The 18,595-nt window shown below is 36.2% G+C and overlaps 2 protein-coding genes across 2 annotated transcripts; both read left to right on the forward strand.

The window, feature by feature from the left end:
* Positions 1–5,067: 5,067 nt before the first annotated feature.
* Positions 5,068–8,086, forward strand: LOC107561517 (homeobox protein CDX-1-like). The gene is made up of 3 exons (XM_016245975.1): positions 5,068–5,798; positions 7,505–7,650; positions 7,763–8,086. Exons 1-3 carry the CDS (start codon positions 5,363–5,365, stop codon positions 7,994–7,996), a joined length of 816 nt encoding a protein of 271 aa, XP_016101461.1. The 5' UTR covers positions 5,068–5,362; the 3' UTR covers positions 7,997–8,086.
* Positions 8,087–11,140: 3,054 nt separating this feature from the next.
* On the forward strand, positions 11,141–17,915 carry LOC107560386 (cysteine-rich hydrophobic domain-containing protein 2-like). Its single transcript, XM_016244553.1, has 6 exons — positions 11,141–11,300; positions 12,395–12,449; positions 13,408–13,563; positions 13,998–14,054; positions 14,505–14,564; positions 16,525–17,915. The coding sequence occupies exons 1-6, from the start codon at positions 11,158–11,160 to the stop codon at positions 16,573–16,575; spliced, it is 522 nt and encodes a 173-aa protein (XP_016100039.1). The 5' UTR covers positions 11,141–11,157; the 3' UTR covers positions 16,576–17,915.
* Positions 17,916–18,595: the final 680 nt, after the last annotated feature.

The raw sequence follows: 18,595 nt of genomic DNA on the forward strand, positions 1-18,595 counted from the left end.
GGGGGGGGGGGGGGGGGGGGGGGGGGGGGGGGGGGGGGGGACCGCATCCGTATACCTCTCACCTACAGCCTGAGACAATGGGGTGGACTTCACTTACCACAGATATGGCTTTTGCCCACCTTTTCCCAGAAAGGTAGCACCAAAAATACAAATAGCATCAAATATTTTAATAAACTCCCATGATGCCCAAGGGCTGAGTCAGAGTTCTGACTAAATAACACAGACTGTTTGTCTTAAAAATAGTTGTCTTAGACTTTGGCCTTCATATCAAAGTCAATTCTTTTTGTCCCCACAGGGTTCCAGTGACTAAAAATGAACTGTTTATAATCTGTCAAGAATTCTGTCATTGAAAACAATTCAGAAATATCTGATCTATGGGAACTCTGGACTCAAAACTGCCCAAGCACTGAACCAAAGACCGTCTAAAAGATACTGTATGCTACTTGACAGGATAACTAAATATTCTCCAGGTTTATGTTGTAAAGAAAAACAAGATGGGATTACTGATTATGAACTCATAAATGATGAATGGTCATTCAAAACTGTTGCAAATGTTGGTAAAGTGGGAAAAGCTTTCAGAATGAACTCAACTGATGGGGGTCTGTGGTTGTATCTGACAGAACCCCCAAAAAAAGTCAATTTGGACCAAACAACTAAGATCTCACCAGTAATATCCATCCATACTGCCTTCATAGTCTTTCCATGAATATATGAACATTTATGCCACTGCTCTTCTTTCAGATACACTTGTCTTAGAGCACTGTTTTGTTTTGGAATTCGTTGGATACAGAAATTTGTAGCCATAGTATTTTAAAAATAAAAGTTTGAGGATATTCTTCAACAAAACTTCTCATGACATTTATTCATTTCAGATTTCACACAGGAGAATTAAAACCTAGGGAATGACTGCAATAAAGTCTCTGTGAGAAAAGCAAACATTGTGTAATGATTAGGCTACGTCTAACATTTCTGAAATAGCACATAGTTCCAAAAAAAAACATTTAAACTCGACTTCCTAGTAAATATAAATGTAGCAATATTCTTATGAACAGTATTATGACCTAATTCTCAATGTGGAAATAAAAAGAGAAAACATATGATTCATAATTTCAACTATTTTGAGTACAATCTGTCCCCAAACCATCATACATTTGGGACACACATGTCATTATTTTGAAGTTTCCAAGTAAGTTGTAAATCTGTTATGCTGAGAGCATCTCTGCCCTCAGATAACGCATTCTTCCTTTACACAGAACATAACTGAATCCTTTCCATTATAAAAACTGTGCACAAACAGAGCCTTTTCCCTTTTTTGAAATACATCATTGCAAGTAATTCACAGAAATTCACAGAAATGTGATGTTCAGTGATCCGAAGAAGCGACGCAAACAAATGACATGGTGGATACTGCCCTCTAGAGGTCATTCTGTAATGGTGCTGATCAATTTATAACGAAATCCCAAGATCATTCTTCATTTCATTAAAAAAGGAAAAAATGTAAAAATAACGTGTTGTACTATAAATGTGTCATAAAAAGGTGTCCGTCGAAACTACGTTTTAAGTCGCTGTTGCAGCTGATTGGCCAGCAGGGGGCGTCGCTGCGCTGTGCTTTGAGTCTCCAAGACAATCTTCTTTCTTTATTGCGTACACCTGCATCAGCAACGAGTGTGCTCACAAAACCCAGGTCTGGCCTTCGGATTCTTATGGTAGGATATATTATGAACACATATTCAGCAACAGTGTTGGGGGTAACACATTACAATTAATGCGAGTTACGTAATCAGATTACTTTTTTCAAGTAACTAGTAAAGTAACGCATTACTTTTTTAATTTACAAGAAAATATCTGAGTTACTTTTTCAAAAAGGTAACTCCAGTTACTTTGTTTTCCCATTTATTGACTGACAAGTCTCCTGTCCCCATATTGGGAGAAATCAGAAGTAGTGTGTGTGCTGAAGGAGTTGTGTGCGCTGTGTGAACTACTGTACTGTGTAGTTCTAGACTAAATGTGAATTAATTCATCCCACTCACAAAAAACAGATTTAGTATTCATCAAAATGAATTAAAACAGTGAAATGCAAACTCAGAATATGACGCAAACCTGCAATAATTAAATATGTTAAATAACACAAATGAATCTAATCCCATTTTATTAACCAATATATTTGCTGCTGACCTTTGATGATCCAGTTCAACCATACTAATAAGCAAAAATGACTTTAGAGAAACTAACAATTGTGCTTCATTGTTTTTTATTGCTGAAGAGTGTTTCTACTCCTGCGTTCTACTGTACAGCCGTGAATTTACTTTTCATTCAGCCTGAGGTTTATTCATTACATTTTTTGGTGTGAAAGGGCTTTTACATTTGCTATAAATAGAACTTCTTATATTAAAAACAATCAAGCCCTGCTCATATTTAAAAAGTAACGCGAAAGTAACGCAAAAGTAATGTAACGCATTACTTTCCATAAAAAGTAACTAAGTAACGTAATTAGTTACTTTTTTAGGGAGTAACGCAATATCGTAATGCATTACTTTTAAAAGTAACTTTCCCCAACACTGTATAGTACAACATATAAGCCTATACATATCGTATATGACCATCATTTACATAGGCTGAAGGCCACATTTTGGCGAATTGTTTGGAGTAGCACTGAAACGGTCTGTGGAAATTATCTAACAAAAAGTAAAAGTTTAACCCCAGGCTCATTTAGCCTACTACCTATGGTGTGAATTTAGCAATAGTCGAACAAATACATCAATTATTCAATATTAGAGAAAAATAACTGTAGCAGCCATTGGTACTTTTTTCCACAAGGGTCTTTGACCTTCTGAAATGCTTTCATTTGCCTGACATCATCGTAGTGATGTGTTCTTGCTTGCAACTAACTGATCGGATAGGCTTACATGCTTTTATAAATGATATCAGTCACCCAAAGAAACCTGTTCTGATGGATCAGTCAAGCTAACATGAATCAGGTCATACAACAGTTAAAGCCTGCATATTTCCAAATATCCTGATTATAGCTATACACTAGCACAGACATGAGGCCATTAGAACCTCTATTGTGGTTCAAGCTAGAACATGGATTAGCTGGACTCTGGTGGGGTCGAGATCAACCTAGTAGACCTTAACCAGGCTATAAGCTGGTAGACCACCTCGGACTTTTAAAAAAACAGCTTAAGCTGATGACCTGATTTTTCCAGTAGGGGTATAAATTTAATTTGATAGCATCTTAATTGTTTTTTATCACTTTTTTTTGTTGTTGAAGAAAACTGCTTTAAATATGATGTTACAGTATTGAAACTATAGCAAATACATTTGTTATAAACTTTGAAGCGCTGTTTTGATGATCAATCGCACTGCACCTATACTTATTCATCCTGAAACAGGGAAATGCAGTTCTTTACTATGTTCAAAGGTCAATCATTATCACAGAGAAATCACATTAAATATTGTTTTGACATAATTATGTTATGAGGGTTGTAGCATAAAAACGACTGAATGCATAAAGGTTTTATCATCACAAATCTGCCAAAAACTCTCCTACTTTTGCATAGTTCACTGTATCATACAGACATGTGATGATCTATGATGAAAATCATGATCAGCTGTTTGTTTTTCAAAAGTTTAGTGAACAAACAGTAAACTAAAATTAATTTAGTCATCAGTTCAGTTACAGTATATCACTTTATAAAGACTTGAATAAAGATGAGACACAGACTTCTTGAAAATGATTGAAAATGTGTCAATGTCCTGTTTTTGCTAAACAAAATCGATGATTTCAAATGATTTAAAACATTATTATCAATTGTAAAATTAACATACATGCATTTTATGACAGTGTATTATTATTCGAAAGGCTTTACAAAGTAATTCTATTTTTGAAAAATGCTTTCGTGAGAGCAAAATACTTTTTAAATGAACTGACAAAAGCTCAAATCGCCAATTTTGGAAAACAGCAGTATATAAAACACATTTTTTCATATTTCATGTATATATATATATATATATATATATATATATATATATATATATATATATATATATATAATTTTTTGTATAGTAAATGAATGAATTTATAAATCTATAAATTAAGTAATTTATAGTAAATAAAGTCCAAACACACATATTTTCAGGTGAAATGTACTGTCCTTTCTGCCCTAACATCTGAGACAAGACAGTCAGGTCTGAACAAGCTACTGTCTGCATATGTTAATGATTAAAATACCCCAGAAACCTCGCAGTAAAATGAATTAACAGCTCGTTAAATATTTCGACTACATGGCGACACGCACGACACATTGTCGTCGCATGGGTACTGTAGGTGATACCTCACATTTCCATAAAGCGGAATTAGCTGTGAAGTGTGACCCGAGAGTGTCGTGGTGTGAGGGATAATCAATGTGAAAAGTTCGCCTTACTTCAAGACACCTTCTCCCGCTTTGCACCTCTTTTACAAGAGTATCCTTTAACAAATACGCATGGACTCTGAAGGCGAGAAAGTGGCATGGGTACTATGCAGATGTGGCGTTCCCATATCCACAGGTTTAGTTCCATTAGAGAGAAAAGGAAGGGCAGTAAAACTTCAAGCGACCATTCATCGCTGAATGATCGTCACAGCTCATTTCACTTTTATGATGAACACTTTTTTTAACAATAAAATATATAATAAAAAGATGTCATTGCTGTTGTTGTTTTCGCTTGTGTAAATGAAATTCAAATAATATACAGCCTATTATAATTTATATGAACAAAATAAACACATTTATAATCAAATAAATGATTTGTATTAATAAAATACAAGTTATGAGTTGTTATAAAAGTTTGTTTGAGCTTTTTTTTTTTTTAAGTCAAACTGAGACAGATCTAACAAAACTCCTTTCAAATGGGCTTTTTTGAGGAGAGACGTTTTTTTGAACTGAATCTTTTTCACAGTGTAATGTGCTGATTCCTTAAGTCATCTAGAGTGAGTCTGTACGCCTATTGAATACTGTTGAGAAGAAGTGGTTTTGGGTGCATGCAAGTCTGAGGTGATGCGAAAATCTGGCGCTAGGGGAATCTTTGAGGGTTTGGTGGTGTTATTGGCTGGTCATTTGAATGCAAATCGACAGGTTTTGAAGTCGTGGCTGACGTCAGGAGGGCTTGGTTATACCTTTGCCTCCACCACCTTGACAACACAGTCACATCATGTTTGATTGAAGCACGTCCAGGACTACGTCGCGTGACCTGGAGCCCATTTTGGACTACTACACTTGAGATAAACAGTACTGAGTCAGGCCTTGGTTTTGAGTGATACTTGGCTTGATGTATGGCTGGCATGTTGCCTTAAAAAAGTTATTTTAGGGGTTTCTTTCAAATCATGTACGTTGGATACCTTTTGGATAAAGAGGGAAGCATGTATCACCAAGGAGCCGTGCGAAGATCTGGCATCAGTCTTCCACCACAGAATTTTGTTTCCACACCTCAGTATTCAGATTTTACAGGATACCATCATGTGCCCAACGTGGACACACACGCGCAGTCAGCGGGGACATGGGGCCCTCCTTACGGCGCACCGAGAGAGGACTGGGGCGCCTACAGCCTGGGTCCTCCAAACACTATTTCTGCTCCTATGAGCAGTTCATCCCCGGGACAAGTTTCCTACTGCTCTTCAGATTATAATGCCATGCACGGCCCGGGATCAGCAGTGCTGCCTCCACCACCTGAAAACATTTCTGTGGGCCAGCTTTCACCTGAGAGAGAAAGACGCAGTTCCTATCAGTGGATGAGCAAAACCGTGCAGTCCTCCTCAACCGGTAAGGCCAACAAATGTCTTTCAAAAAAAGACCTAAATAATCACAAATAAAAGCTTGCTAAGAATTTGAAATATGTGGCATAATAGAGAAAGCGTTTCAATATTTATGAAGTAATCTTAAAACATGCAAACTGCGCAATAATTTAAAGGTCTTAAAATCAGCGATCGAAACGTTCAAAATGACAGTAGTTCACGCTTATGATCTAATTTCGCGAAGCAGCAGAATAAAAATGACATAATTTAAGTCATGCACCCAGTTTGCGTAGGTTGTACTCGAATGTAAAAGGTTTTTAATACAAAAATAATTCGAAAAAAATATATGTGCACAAAATCGAAGCAAAAACTTGAAAATCTAAACAGATGCTTTGTATTATTTTGGATTAATATTGGACAAATAATTTGCACAATGGCAAATCTTGTGAAAAACGTATACATTTTGTTTGGTATTTGCCTCAAGGAGTGGCACATCTGACTAAATATTACGAAATAGTGAGACCTGGGAAAATTGAATAGTTTTACGCACACTAACTTTACGTAACCGTCATTATTTGCGGAAAACGTTCTGTTAAAAATAAAAAAAACGGAATATCTGAGTTCTATTAATGCATTTGTTCCTTTACGCATGGGACAAATAGTTGTGGCAAAATGAAGGTGTTGGGAATTGGCGCCAGGGTCACTTGTAATGCTAATTTGCGACTCCCGTAAACAAGATGTGAGGTCTACTTTTCCTGTTACATTGTCTCAGGTTTTGAGGGTTATCTGTCATATTCAGGCTGCGACTTCTTTCAACACCTTGTTCACTTTGATATGCAGCAGCGCGTCTTCCTCTGTCTCTGTTCTTGAGGGTTATATTACCTCAAAGAGTGACACATTTCACAGCACATGAAGTTCTCCTGTCTCCGGCGCATGTTAAAACGACACAGCGAAAACATTTTCAAGAAAAAAAATCACTTACAAAGTTACATGACCTAACTGTAAACGGCCTTTTTCATTTCTACCGCTGAAAAACTGAAAGTTTTGGAAATGGCATGTGAAGTCAAAGGGTCACATTTAACATTAGATGTTAGAGCTTTCCATAGTGATTGCATCGAAACTTTTAATTATAATTAAAAAAAACTATAGTCAGTTGCGTTCTTAGTCGTATAGGCTACATAGAAATTTATAGCTGGTCTGTACATAAAAAACAAGTCCAGCCTGCTCTTGGTTTGAGGAAAATATTTTTGATGTTATCTCCTTGTAATTCTTTGTAAGACGTGTGTCTCTTAACACATCAGTGGCGTTTGGGTAATGCCTTTGCGTCTCTTTGTTCTGCAGTTTGTTCAAAAAATCTCCTCAAAGAAGATCAGAAGCTCAATTTGCATATCTAGCAATGTAATCTTAGTTTATGCAATTGACTGAATATTTCAGTGGCGTTATGATTTACAGTTAAAATTAGAGATCATATAGGCCTAGTGATTTTAAATGCAACATAAATGTAAGAGAAGAAAGTCAATATGATAAGAATAATTTAAATATAACCTGTAGAAATTATACAATGCACAAGTTCTTCCTCTGCCTTAAAAAGCTATTATTAATAACAGTATTACACATTTTACTCACAACGTTTAATTTCATAATGATAATCTCTTATCCAGTGTGTTTTATGACGAATGTCTTCATTTGATCAGCATAGTTTTCATACTTATTCGTTCATTTCCCATTTCTTAGGCAAAACGAGAACGAAGGAGAAATATCGAGTTGTGTACACAGACCATCAGAGGTTGGAGCTGGAGAAAGAATTTCATTTTAATCGCTACATCACAATCAGAAGAAAATCAGAATTGGCAGTAAACCTCGGGCTTTCAGAAAGACAGGTAAAAATGACTTCACTTTAGATTTTTACTTATAGACTTAGATTTAGGCTATCTCACTAGTTGAAAATTAGACTTGTTTCTTTCTATAACCGTTTGACTTTTGTCTTCACAGGTAAAGATCTGGTTTCAGAACCGCAGAGCTAAGGAAAGGAAATTAATCAAAAAGAAACTGGGTCAGTCTGACGGCAGCGGAGGATCAGTCCATAGCGATCCCGGTTCTGTCAGTCCCCTACCGGTACCAGGGTCACTGAGTCCGTCAGACATACACGGTTCTCTGTACCCACCCCCAGGAATGAGCGCCTTGCCATCTATGAGGAACATACAGCAAGTTACTGTCACTCAGTGAACTCGAACTTGAAAGATCCAACTTTAACTGAGCACTCCAACACGCTGAAAGGACTGAACCGAAGCGGACCGCTCGCGTGGCCAAAACGGATTACAAACTTACATGACAGGCATCAAGGCGCGTGTTGTGGATTACCACAGAAGAATCACGTCTTAAATGCAACGAAATGCTGGAGGCTCTTCAAATATCGTTTTAATAGAATAGTTTTTAAAATTAAGAAAAAAAAACATACAAAAACCTTTGTTCGTCTGATCCAGAGACTAAATATTTTAATGGTTTGTTTGTGTTTGCTCAATTAAGATATAAATGTCATTTTCTGTATGTGGTGAGTGTATCTAAATGTTTGTAAATAAAATGAAACTACAGGTACAGCGTTTCTCGGGATGTATAATGATCCTTACCCTAGAACTGTTAAACTTTTATTATCTGTGTAAGCCAATGACCTGCGATGGCAGGCTGTTTTATGCTCCAGTTTGCGTCCAAAGCGCACGTCCTTCACTTTCTTTTCACAGGGGTGATGTGCAGGTGTCACATTCCTAATATGGGTATAACGTTTGATTCCAACAATGTGTAAATAAAAAAGTTTTGCAATAGTTTTTTTTCGTGTCTTGATATAGCCTATTATTAAACTTAAACGAATTAAATATTGTGTTCATCAGCTTTAGGCATTCACCTTTAATTTACCTTTTAAACGTGAGACCACTCTGTAAACGTACAAATTGCATTTGGGCTCGTTTTTCAAATGAAGGCTGAACAACTTAATTTGTAAAGTTATATAACTAGGCCTAGGCTATAACGTGTTTCTGTACAAATGCAGTAGCCTATATTGAAATAGGATGATTAGAGCAACAAAAATGTCTTATTTCGGCGTCATATATTGTTGTACCATAAGCAGCATTTACTTTTAAGTTAACGATTTTCCCCCCAAAAAAAAGAAAAGAAAAAAAGTTACGAACAATGGCTCAAAACTAAATTGTGGGAACAGCTGTAAGTCTGTCATTAAATCTTGAAAAATGATTCACAAATAAACAAATGTCTGTCAGGAACCTTTATATTTTCTTCATAGAATAGCCTACATTTGCGAGGGAAATCTGTTTAAATACTTCATTTCTTAACAGTTTGCAAAGTGCATCTCTCAGCTAAACACCACGTCATCAGTGTGACATAAGCACTTTTATGTTGTAACATGCGTGTAGGCCTATTTATTATTTAATTTCAATTGAAACAAATCAACAGTTTAATTACAGCACTTAAGAAAACTGATTTCACTGCATTTATCTTTAAATGGCACATTCCACAAATCCTATTATAGGTGTCCCATGACTTTATTCATTTAAAGCATTTAGAGACACTTAATCCCTTTTATGTGAGGCTTGTTGTTTTATGTTCTATTACAACAAAATATTACTGTATCTAACATCCAATTAACCCAAAATATCAAATGTAGAAAAGAAAAAAAGTTACGAACAATGGCTCAAAACTAAATTGTGGGAACAGCTGTAAGTCTGTCATTAAATCTTGAAAAATGATTCACAAATAAACAAATGTCTGTCAGGAACCTTTATATTTTCTTCATAGAATAACCTACATTTGCGAGGGAAATCTGTTTAAATACTTAATTTCTTAACAGTTTGCAAAGTGCATCTCTCAGCTAAACACCACGTCATCAGTGTGACATAAGCACTTTTATGTTGTAACATGCGTGTAGGCCTATTTATTATTTAATTTCAATTGAAACAAATCAACAGTTTAATTACAGCACTTAAGAAAACTGATTTCACTGCATTTATCTTTAAATGGCACATTCCACAAATCCTATTATAGGTGTCCCATGACTTTATTCATTTAAAGCATTTAGAGACACTTAATCCCTTTTATGTGAGGCTTGTTGTTTTATGTTCTATTACAACAAAATATTACTGTATCTAACATCCAATTAACCCAAAATATCAAATGTCTGGTAAACACATCAAAATAAGGATTTTGGCCTACCTTTACCAACTTGACAGTACCTGAGAAGTAGCTACAATCAGTGTTGGGGAAAGTTACTTTTAGAAGTAATGAATTACAATATTGCGTTACTCCATAAAAAAGTAACTAATTACGGTACTTAGTTACTTTTTATGGAAAGTAATGCGTTACGTTACTTTTGCGCTACTTTTTAAATCTGGACAGGGCTTGCTTGTTTGTTTTTAAAATAAAAAAGTTATATTTTTGGCAAATATAAAAGCCTTTTCACACCAAAAGTGAAATGAATAAGCCTCAGGCTGAAGGGAAAGTACATTTACGTCCGTACAGTAGAATGCAGAAGAAGAAATTTCAACACACTTCAGCAATAAAAAAAGGCACTTTCAAGACAATTTGTGCTTATTAATACGGTTAAACTGGATCATCGAAGGTCAGAAGCAAAGACATTGGTTAATAGAATGGGATTAAATACATAAAGCATATTTGTGTTGTTTAACATTTAATTATGGCAGGTTTGCGTCATATTCTGAGTTGCATTATTTTTAATCATTTTGAGGAATACTGAATCTGATTTTATTTTTGTGAGCGAGATGAATTAATGCATATTCATATTTATTTTAGAACTACAGTAACATCATCTGATTTCTCTCAACATGGGGACAGGAGAGCTGTCAATCAATAAATTGGAAAAAAAAGTAACTTGCGTTACTTATTTGAAAAAGTAACTCAGATATTCTCTTGTAAATTAAAAAGTAATGCGTTACTTTACTAGTTACTTGAAAAAAGTAATCTGATTACGTAACTTGCGTTACTTGTAATGCGTTACCCCCAACACTGGCTACAATAGCCTACAATAATTTTGTTATAATCTATTGAATTGATTATATGTGCTATATACTACGCACTGTGTTGTTTTAAAAATTGTGTCTATTTAGTTGTCATTTTATTTATTGTTTATTGCTAGAAACAATTCGGGGTCATAAACATTCTGTAGACAAGTCCCTAGTAAGGTTGAGCAGCTCATAGAAAAAAATCAGCAGCTCAAATAGCCTACCTACTTAATTTCAACATTTGAAATTGATAACCAATCAACATTTTGCGCTCAAGTTCCTCACTTCACTCACTGTTTGTTGAAAAAGATATATATTGAAGAAGCGTAATGTATTCGTGCGCAGTGCCAGGGGCGTGACGTCATGAGCGTCCTGCTGCCCAACATGGCGGACTTTGATACCATTTATGAGTTAGAAGAAGAAGAGGAGAGAATTGTGAGTGAAGAACATCTCGTCAGATACTGTCCCGACCCTGTGGTCATGCGTGGGGCTGGTCACATCACCGTGTAAGCGTATGAGTGCGGCAGCACCGCTGTTAGCTCATGTCTGTGTTTGTAGCCTCCATGCTAAGCTCACTGCACGTTTTCGTCGCTAAGTTGTGGTATCAAAATACACGTGAGCCGAGCTTCTCCAGCTGTATCCTGACTGTGATTTTAAGCGGAAGAATCAGCCCTCCTAACCCGAAGCCTTGTTGTTAGCTCAGAGATTTATGGTTTTATTGCTGGCCGAGGATAAAGGCTGCCCCGCAACCACAATCAAACTCGTTAGGACCTTCGCTTTAATTTGAAGTTGTTTGGTAACTGTACTGTACGTATGCTGAGGTAAACTTGAGAGATAATATTTTAATTAATGCAATACTTTCTTGGGACAGTACTAGTACCTCTTCTGAAGTTCAATCACCACCTTGACTAGTAGAGCTAAGTTTGAGTTACTTTATTATTTCATGAGGTAAACAATGTGATATTTCTACATGGGACAGCAGAGCCTACTGCAATGGATTACAAACAGACATCACAAGACTCTTAAACAGTCTTCAGATTTCCTGGCAATTCAAGTTACATTTAGAAACTGAACTCTCTCACTTTGTTGTGTCTGTGTGTTGCTTGTCAAGTCTTTAATGACATTTACATCTAACTGAAATTAAAGCGATCTTTTTTCCCATCATGACACATCAAGCCTTTGTTTGGAAGGTAATCAACCACATAAGAAAAAAATCATGCTTTGGTAAACGAGTAATTATGAGATAAAAAAAATCTCAATTGTGACATTACGTCATAATTATGAGATAAAAGGTCATTATCACATAGTCAATTGACTGTTCATGCCACAGTTTTGAATTTATCTCATAATTTCAATTTTAAACTTTTTGTCATAACTATGACTTAGTGTAATTGTATTATTTATTATGACGTCATAATTTTGACTTATTGTCATAATTGACTAGTTCATTATTTTAATGTAATAATTTTAACTTTTTATCATTATTATATCAAAGTATCTCTTGTTTACAAATGCATGATATTTGTGTTATGTGGCAGAAATGACCTTCAATATCTTTTCCCCATAATCATAACATCATTTTTTTTAAATCTGTTTGCAGGTTTGGACTAAGCAACAAATTTGACACAGAGTTTCCTTCTGTTCTCACAGGAAAGGTAATGATTTCTAACTCGCATCTACAAAATAAATCCTGTTCAATTTTATTTATGGTGTGAATAAAATATCTTTCCCTGTTGACCTTTACACCATTATTCACCATGGTGTGAGCTTTTGATTAATACAGAATCCTTTGATGACGTCTCTAAAATGGTTTTAATCCAAGTGTGCTGTGTTTTTGCAATAGAATCTGTCAATATGTAAACCGTCCAGGGCTCCGGTAGGCAGGGATCCCAGCGCTGGGAGGACACAGCTCCTGGTGACAAAATAATGAAAGAAACACTGTGCCGTCCACAAGAATAGGAAGCTTCCTGGGTCGGACGCAGAAATACAAAAAGGCTGCAGGGGGATGAGCAGGCCGAGGGAAGTGCGGGGCAATAAAGCGGAGCTCCAGTATTGTGACCCAGGGTGACATGTGACGGATGAGGTCAGGATTATGATGACTGAAGGGTACAGATCAGGCCTGCTGGGCTTTATTCCGAGTTCTTTTGCTGTTTGCAAAGAGACCTTTGCATCCTGTCATAAAAGATTACGACCCTGGTTTTATGGCGTACATACCCAGAGAGGAATGAGCAGCCATTCATGTTGTTTAGACGGCGCAGCCACAGGCCACGGGCTTATCTCATCTTTTTGTCCTCCCTTTGCCCTGAGAGTGTCAGAGCTCGGTTGGCAAGTTACAAGCGTGCAATTGCAAGATCTCCAGAGAGCATCTGCAAACATGGAAGCTTTTCTTAAAAAAAAATTCCAGTGACATTTTAATGGTACTCCTTTTATTTTTCTTGTATTTTTTAAATGAATGTTTTGTTTTTATTTTGCCATTTATGTTCTATTAAACTAGAATAGAACTGTACTGGTACTGTCTGTGTTTTTAAAAAGTATTCTGTTACTAACAATGCACAAAGAATCGTTTACTGGCTTATTTACAGTCCTGTTTTGCTCCTCTCCCATCTGCTCTAGGTTGCTCCAGAGGAGTTCAAGACGAGCGTCACTCGAGTAAATGCTTGCTTGAAGAAGAACTTACCGGTCAATGTGAAATGGCTGCTCTGCGGCTGCCTGTGCTGTTGCTGTACGGTGGGCTGCAGTCTGTGGCCTGTCATATGTCTCAATAAGAGAGTGAGTCCTTCCTCAGACGTGACCAGTCCTTCCCCCATTAATCTATATGAATTACTTGCTGCCTCATTTGAGCACCTAATAAATAAACCCGCTCAGTGAGGAGGCAAATAACAAACTACATCCACTTATTAACTGTGTGTGAAACTGATATATGTCAGATGTCATGGCTTGTTGAATTGTGGAAAGGTGGTGATTTTACAACTACAAATTTTAAGTTATTGGCCATGACGAGCAGCTTATAAGGTGCTTCACTACGAGCTTTGGCCCATAAATGTCTCTGAAGTCTTCATGCCCTGCGAGTTTTATTGGCATTTGTTAAACATGTGTTTGACGAGTTTGACAGGGTGATCAGCTTAAAAACCTGTGTGTGTGTCTATTTTTGTTTGTGTATAATTATTAATTTGTATGAGCTCATTTTTGTTTGTGTGTTTCAGACGCGAAGATCCATTCAGAAATTGTTAGAATGGGAAAATAACAGATTATATCATAAGGTAAGCTCATTGCAGAATTAATCTCAGACACGTAAAGATAAGGACAGCGGATCATCTCCAGTTTAGCTGCCGTGTTGAGAGTTGTTTAAGTCTTGGTGTGTGGTGGATAGCGATCATTAAAATGACCGCTAACATTTGACCCTGTCAAATGCTTGTTGCCCTCGCAGCCATTTTGGTCTGATGCATTGATATAGTGCAGAGGCTGACCAGACTGTGGAAAGGTCAGCAGTAAAAAGCCACGTTCGTTTTGTTGTGTCTCATTGAAGCATTGACTGGCAGCCAGTAGCGGCGCAGACACGTTAAGGAAACTCTGCTTAGCACTGGCCACTGCTTGACCTCGGCTAACCCTTGTGTGTAAAGTGTGTCTGAGCATCTGAAGTGCTTGTGTCTATTTTGAAGATCTACCGCACGGCTTTGTCTAACCTGTCTCTTCCTGTGTCTCGCCTTCAGCTAGGGCTGCACTGGAAACTCAGCAAGAGAAAATGTGAGAGCAACAACATGATGGAATATGTAAGTTCATAGATTTTGTTTTGTTTTTTTCATGAAAGTTACGTAACAGTAATTAAAAGTAAATTATTTCTTTTCCATTTCAGGGCTCTAAGCTGCTACCTAAATGATTGCTAATGTAGCACAGAATTAAATGTGCAACAATAATTAAAAATCTAAGAAACAGTTAGGAAAACGTTGTTTGTGTCAAATATCACCTCATTAGAGAATTCGTCAGATTTATCATGCACAAGTGAATTGTGATTTGCAAAACATGTCTCTTATGAACTGATTCTTTTTAATGAGTCAGTCAAAAAGATTCAGCCTCTGACTCTCTTGTCATTTTGTGGTATGATTCAGATTCATAGTTTTGTAATCAATTATAAAATCATAAAAATATTTTACCAACAACAACAAAAAAAAAGGATTAAAACATGAGATGCAATGTTTGGTTGAATCAGCTTTGAGGGAATATTTGTTTGGGTGACTATAATCAACAATACTGTATATTTTTATGTTAAAAACAGGCATGAATACACTTTTAAAGTGGTGATATTTATGTGGCACAAATACAACCATATTCATTAAAGTGATGGCATCAAATTGTAACTTATTTATGGTAAATACAACTAGAAACACAACCTATTTTATGGTACCTTCAAAAATGTTTTTGAAAGATGTCTTTTATGCTCACCAAGGCAGCATTTATTTGATTTGTATTAAAAAATACAGTAATACTGTGGAATATTATTACAAGTTCAAATAACACTTTTTCACTGTTTCTGCATCATTTCTTCACACTTCAGTGTCACATGATCTTTCAAAAATGTATATAGAAGAATAATATAAAAAAAAAAAAAAGTCTTACTGACACCAAAAGATTTGAACGATAGTGTCTATAACTTAAACAGTCATAATCACAGCACCTGACTGCTGTTAAATCTAAAGTAGGAAGCTTTGCACTCGGTGAACTGAAGCGTTTCTGAACAAACATGTTTATCGAGCGATTCTGTAATTTGTAACTAAAAGAGTAATTTGACTCCTAAATGTTTCATTCAGTCTTTTTTATTTTAAATTTTTTGTCTGAAGATCTGCATTTTCTTACAAAGTCAGACCATAAGGTTGTAAATCACGAGGCTGGTGATTTTTAACCCTCAAGTGTGCTTGCTTAAAGGTCCCCTGAAATGCTTAGAAACACGCAGTGTTACTCTGTGTTGACGTCATTTTAACTGAAACAGGAAGACAGGGCGGGACATATCAAGCAACCCTGCCCCTTTTTAAAATAGCCAATGGCGTTTGTTTATATCACAGCTTGGGCTAGAGCCGTTGAGCTCCGTAAAGCCACATTTGACAGGGTATGCCAGCTAATGTTACATCCATATTGCTATAAAATATAGCAGTCTGTGTAGCATTCTGTGAATGCATATAGCATTCAAATAGCTCCGATACATTTTGGGGTCTGCGCAGACTCGTGCATGTGATCCGCTCCGGAGCAGAGTGTGTGTGCGGTGCAGTGGTTAGCGTGATACAGCGCAAAACCAGACTTCTTTTTTTTTTCCTCAATGGAAAGCATATTTACACTGTTTGAATCGTTCCCTGTCCCCTATATAGTGCACTGTGCCATTCACTGTACAGAAAATACTAATTCTGTGGACAAGTGACCAATTTCAGCCGCGACTTCAGCGTCTATTTTATAGTGTAGGGGGCGGGCGCTTCGGATTCTAGAGAGCATTTGATTGGACAGAAAGTTTGATGAGAAGCTGAAGTATGATGTGACGTCAAAAAAAAGTCGTTGAGCCGTTTTGGCGGAAGTGATGAACTGCAAGCTTTGAATGCTTAGATCTTCTAAATGCGAATTTTGTCACTGTTTTGGAGCACACTGCCTTATAGATAACCTTAAGACTTACATATTGATACTAACACCCAAAAAGCCTTAGTTTTGATTTCATGGGGACTTTAACATTGCCTATTTTTCTGTCTACAGGTGATTCTTATCGAGTTCTTACCAAAGTATCCTATATTCAGACCTGACTAAAGGACTTCTGCTGGATCCTCGTGGAAGGCCCTTCATTCCTCTCCTTAGTGCCTTGTATATATGTCAGCTTGAGGGTCTTCACTGGGTTTCTACAAGACCCCTTCTCCCAGTACCTTGTACAGTAGAATTCGCAACACTGTCACTTTGCTTTAGAGCAGATTTTGCACATTTCCTGATGTAGTAGAAGCGCTCATGTGTTGCACTCCGATGTTTTGTTACATATAATGAGAGATGGGAAGAAAGCAAACTGATGCTGTTTAAAAAGTGCATTTACCCCAAAGAGCCATCAAGTCCTCTCCACATACTATATCATGGTATTGTTAAGAACAAGGCACCTTATGGTGTGAATTTGCCTTATGTTAAAGGACAACCTTTTTTTAAATCAGACGTGTAAGTGCAGGAGTCAGAAGTGTGTGGTGTTTTAATGTTTTCAGAGTGTGATGTCTAGCATTGGGGCTTTTTGAAGCTAGTGCAGCAGATGTTTGAACTAGCTCAGCACCGTGATCTGGCGCTTTTGCGATTGTCTACTACACGGGGAAGTCAACAAACTGACTTGTAAATATCATGGACAGGATGTTCAGTGTGGTTTACCATGTTTACACTATGTATGGTTATTAGTTTTTCGCCAAGATATTATTGTAGCATAGTTTGTTTATAAGCTGTGTCTCTGTAACTTTAAAGTTTATATGGACCTGTTTACCCAGTAAGCCATAAAATGTACGTACAAGATGCCACTCGAGCTAGGGCTAAAAATTGCACTTGAGCATACGATTGTCCTTGGGGTATTTGATATTGTTTTACAATGTCATTACTGGTGTGTTTAAAAATGATAACATATGCCAATCAAGCAAAATTTGTTACCAAGAGTAATGTCATTCATTTTTGCACTAAGTGAAATTTACCTATTCAAGTTTTTGTTGGAACATAATTTGTACCCTGTATTTTTTCTTCGTGTTTTGTTTCTGTTCTTTCAGTACAGCATGTGTTTTAGTTGTTCATGGATGTTGTATGCTGTGGTTCTGCTCCTGAGGTAACTACACAGCATTGTATATGTAATGGTTAAAACTGCCCCTCATCTATTTTCTATAACTGTATGACATCTTTGCTCCACTGTAAACATGACTGCGTTAGTTGAGTGCCTCTGTAGATGGTCTTGAGAGGGAGCTGTGCTTAAGAGGAATGATTCTTTGCTTAGCAATCTAATGGAGAGAAAGGAATCTGCTCTCAGTACTGGTTCTGTTAAAGTACCTGTAAATGTTTGTCCCTACCTAATCCTATGGAAAGCTTCAATAAATTCCTGATTTTGATGTTTTTGAACAACATTCTCTTTATATGTATATATGGCCGTATTTAAAAAATGAAGAAACATTAAAGGAAATGTATATATATATGTTAATAAGCCTTAAAAAATAAACTTAAAAAAAATGTTTGCATAAAAGTCAACTATTCACTTTGCTCTCAAATTAACTGTTAACCTCATAACTTCCATTTTAACCCATTAATGGAACAAAAGAAAATTACAATTGTACATGTATAATATATAGGCAACACTTTACAATAAGGTTCTATTAGTTAATGTATTAACATGAACAATACATTTTTACAGTTATTACAGTATTTGTTAATGTTAGTTAATTGTTAGTTCGTTATTTCACAGTGCATTAATGTTAACAAGCACTTTTAATGTATTTCGTAAATGTTGAAATTAACATTAAGATTAATCAATGCTGTAGAAGTATTGTTCATGCTTAGTTAATGTTAACTAAAGTAGTTAACTAATGTTAACTAATGAACCTTATTGTAAAGTGTTGCCTATCTATATCTCTCTCTCTCTATATATATGATAACTTCACTATCTGTGTTATAGTATGCATAAAACTTTTAACTACTGTTTGATGCCACAGCTAAAATCAAAAGTACAAAAAAAGCTGTAGAAAGTAATCCTTAGAGTTTAAAGTATTACATTAGAAATGGAAATAATTCAAACAGATTAAATAGATATCTGCTTTTAAAATTGTGA

Source organism: Sinocyclocheilus grahami, unplaced genomic scaffold, assembly GCF_001515645.1.
Source record: "Sinocyclocheilus grahami isolate Dianchi unplaced genomic scaffold, SAMN03320097.WGS_v1.1 scaffold23.1, whole genome shotgun sequence".
Classification (NCBI taxonomy): Eukaryota; Metazoa; Chordata; class Actinopteri; order Cypriniformes; family Cyprinidae; genus Sinocyclocheilus; species Sinocyclocheilus grahami.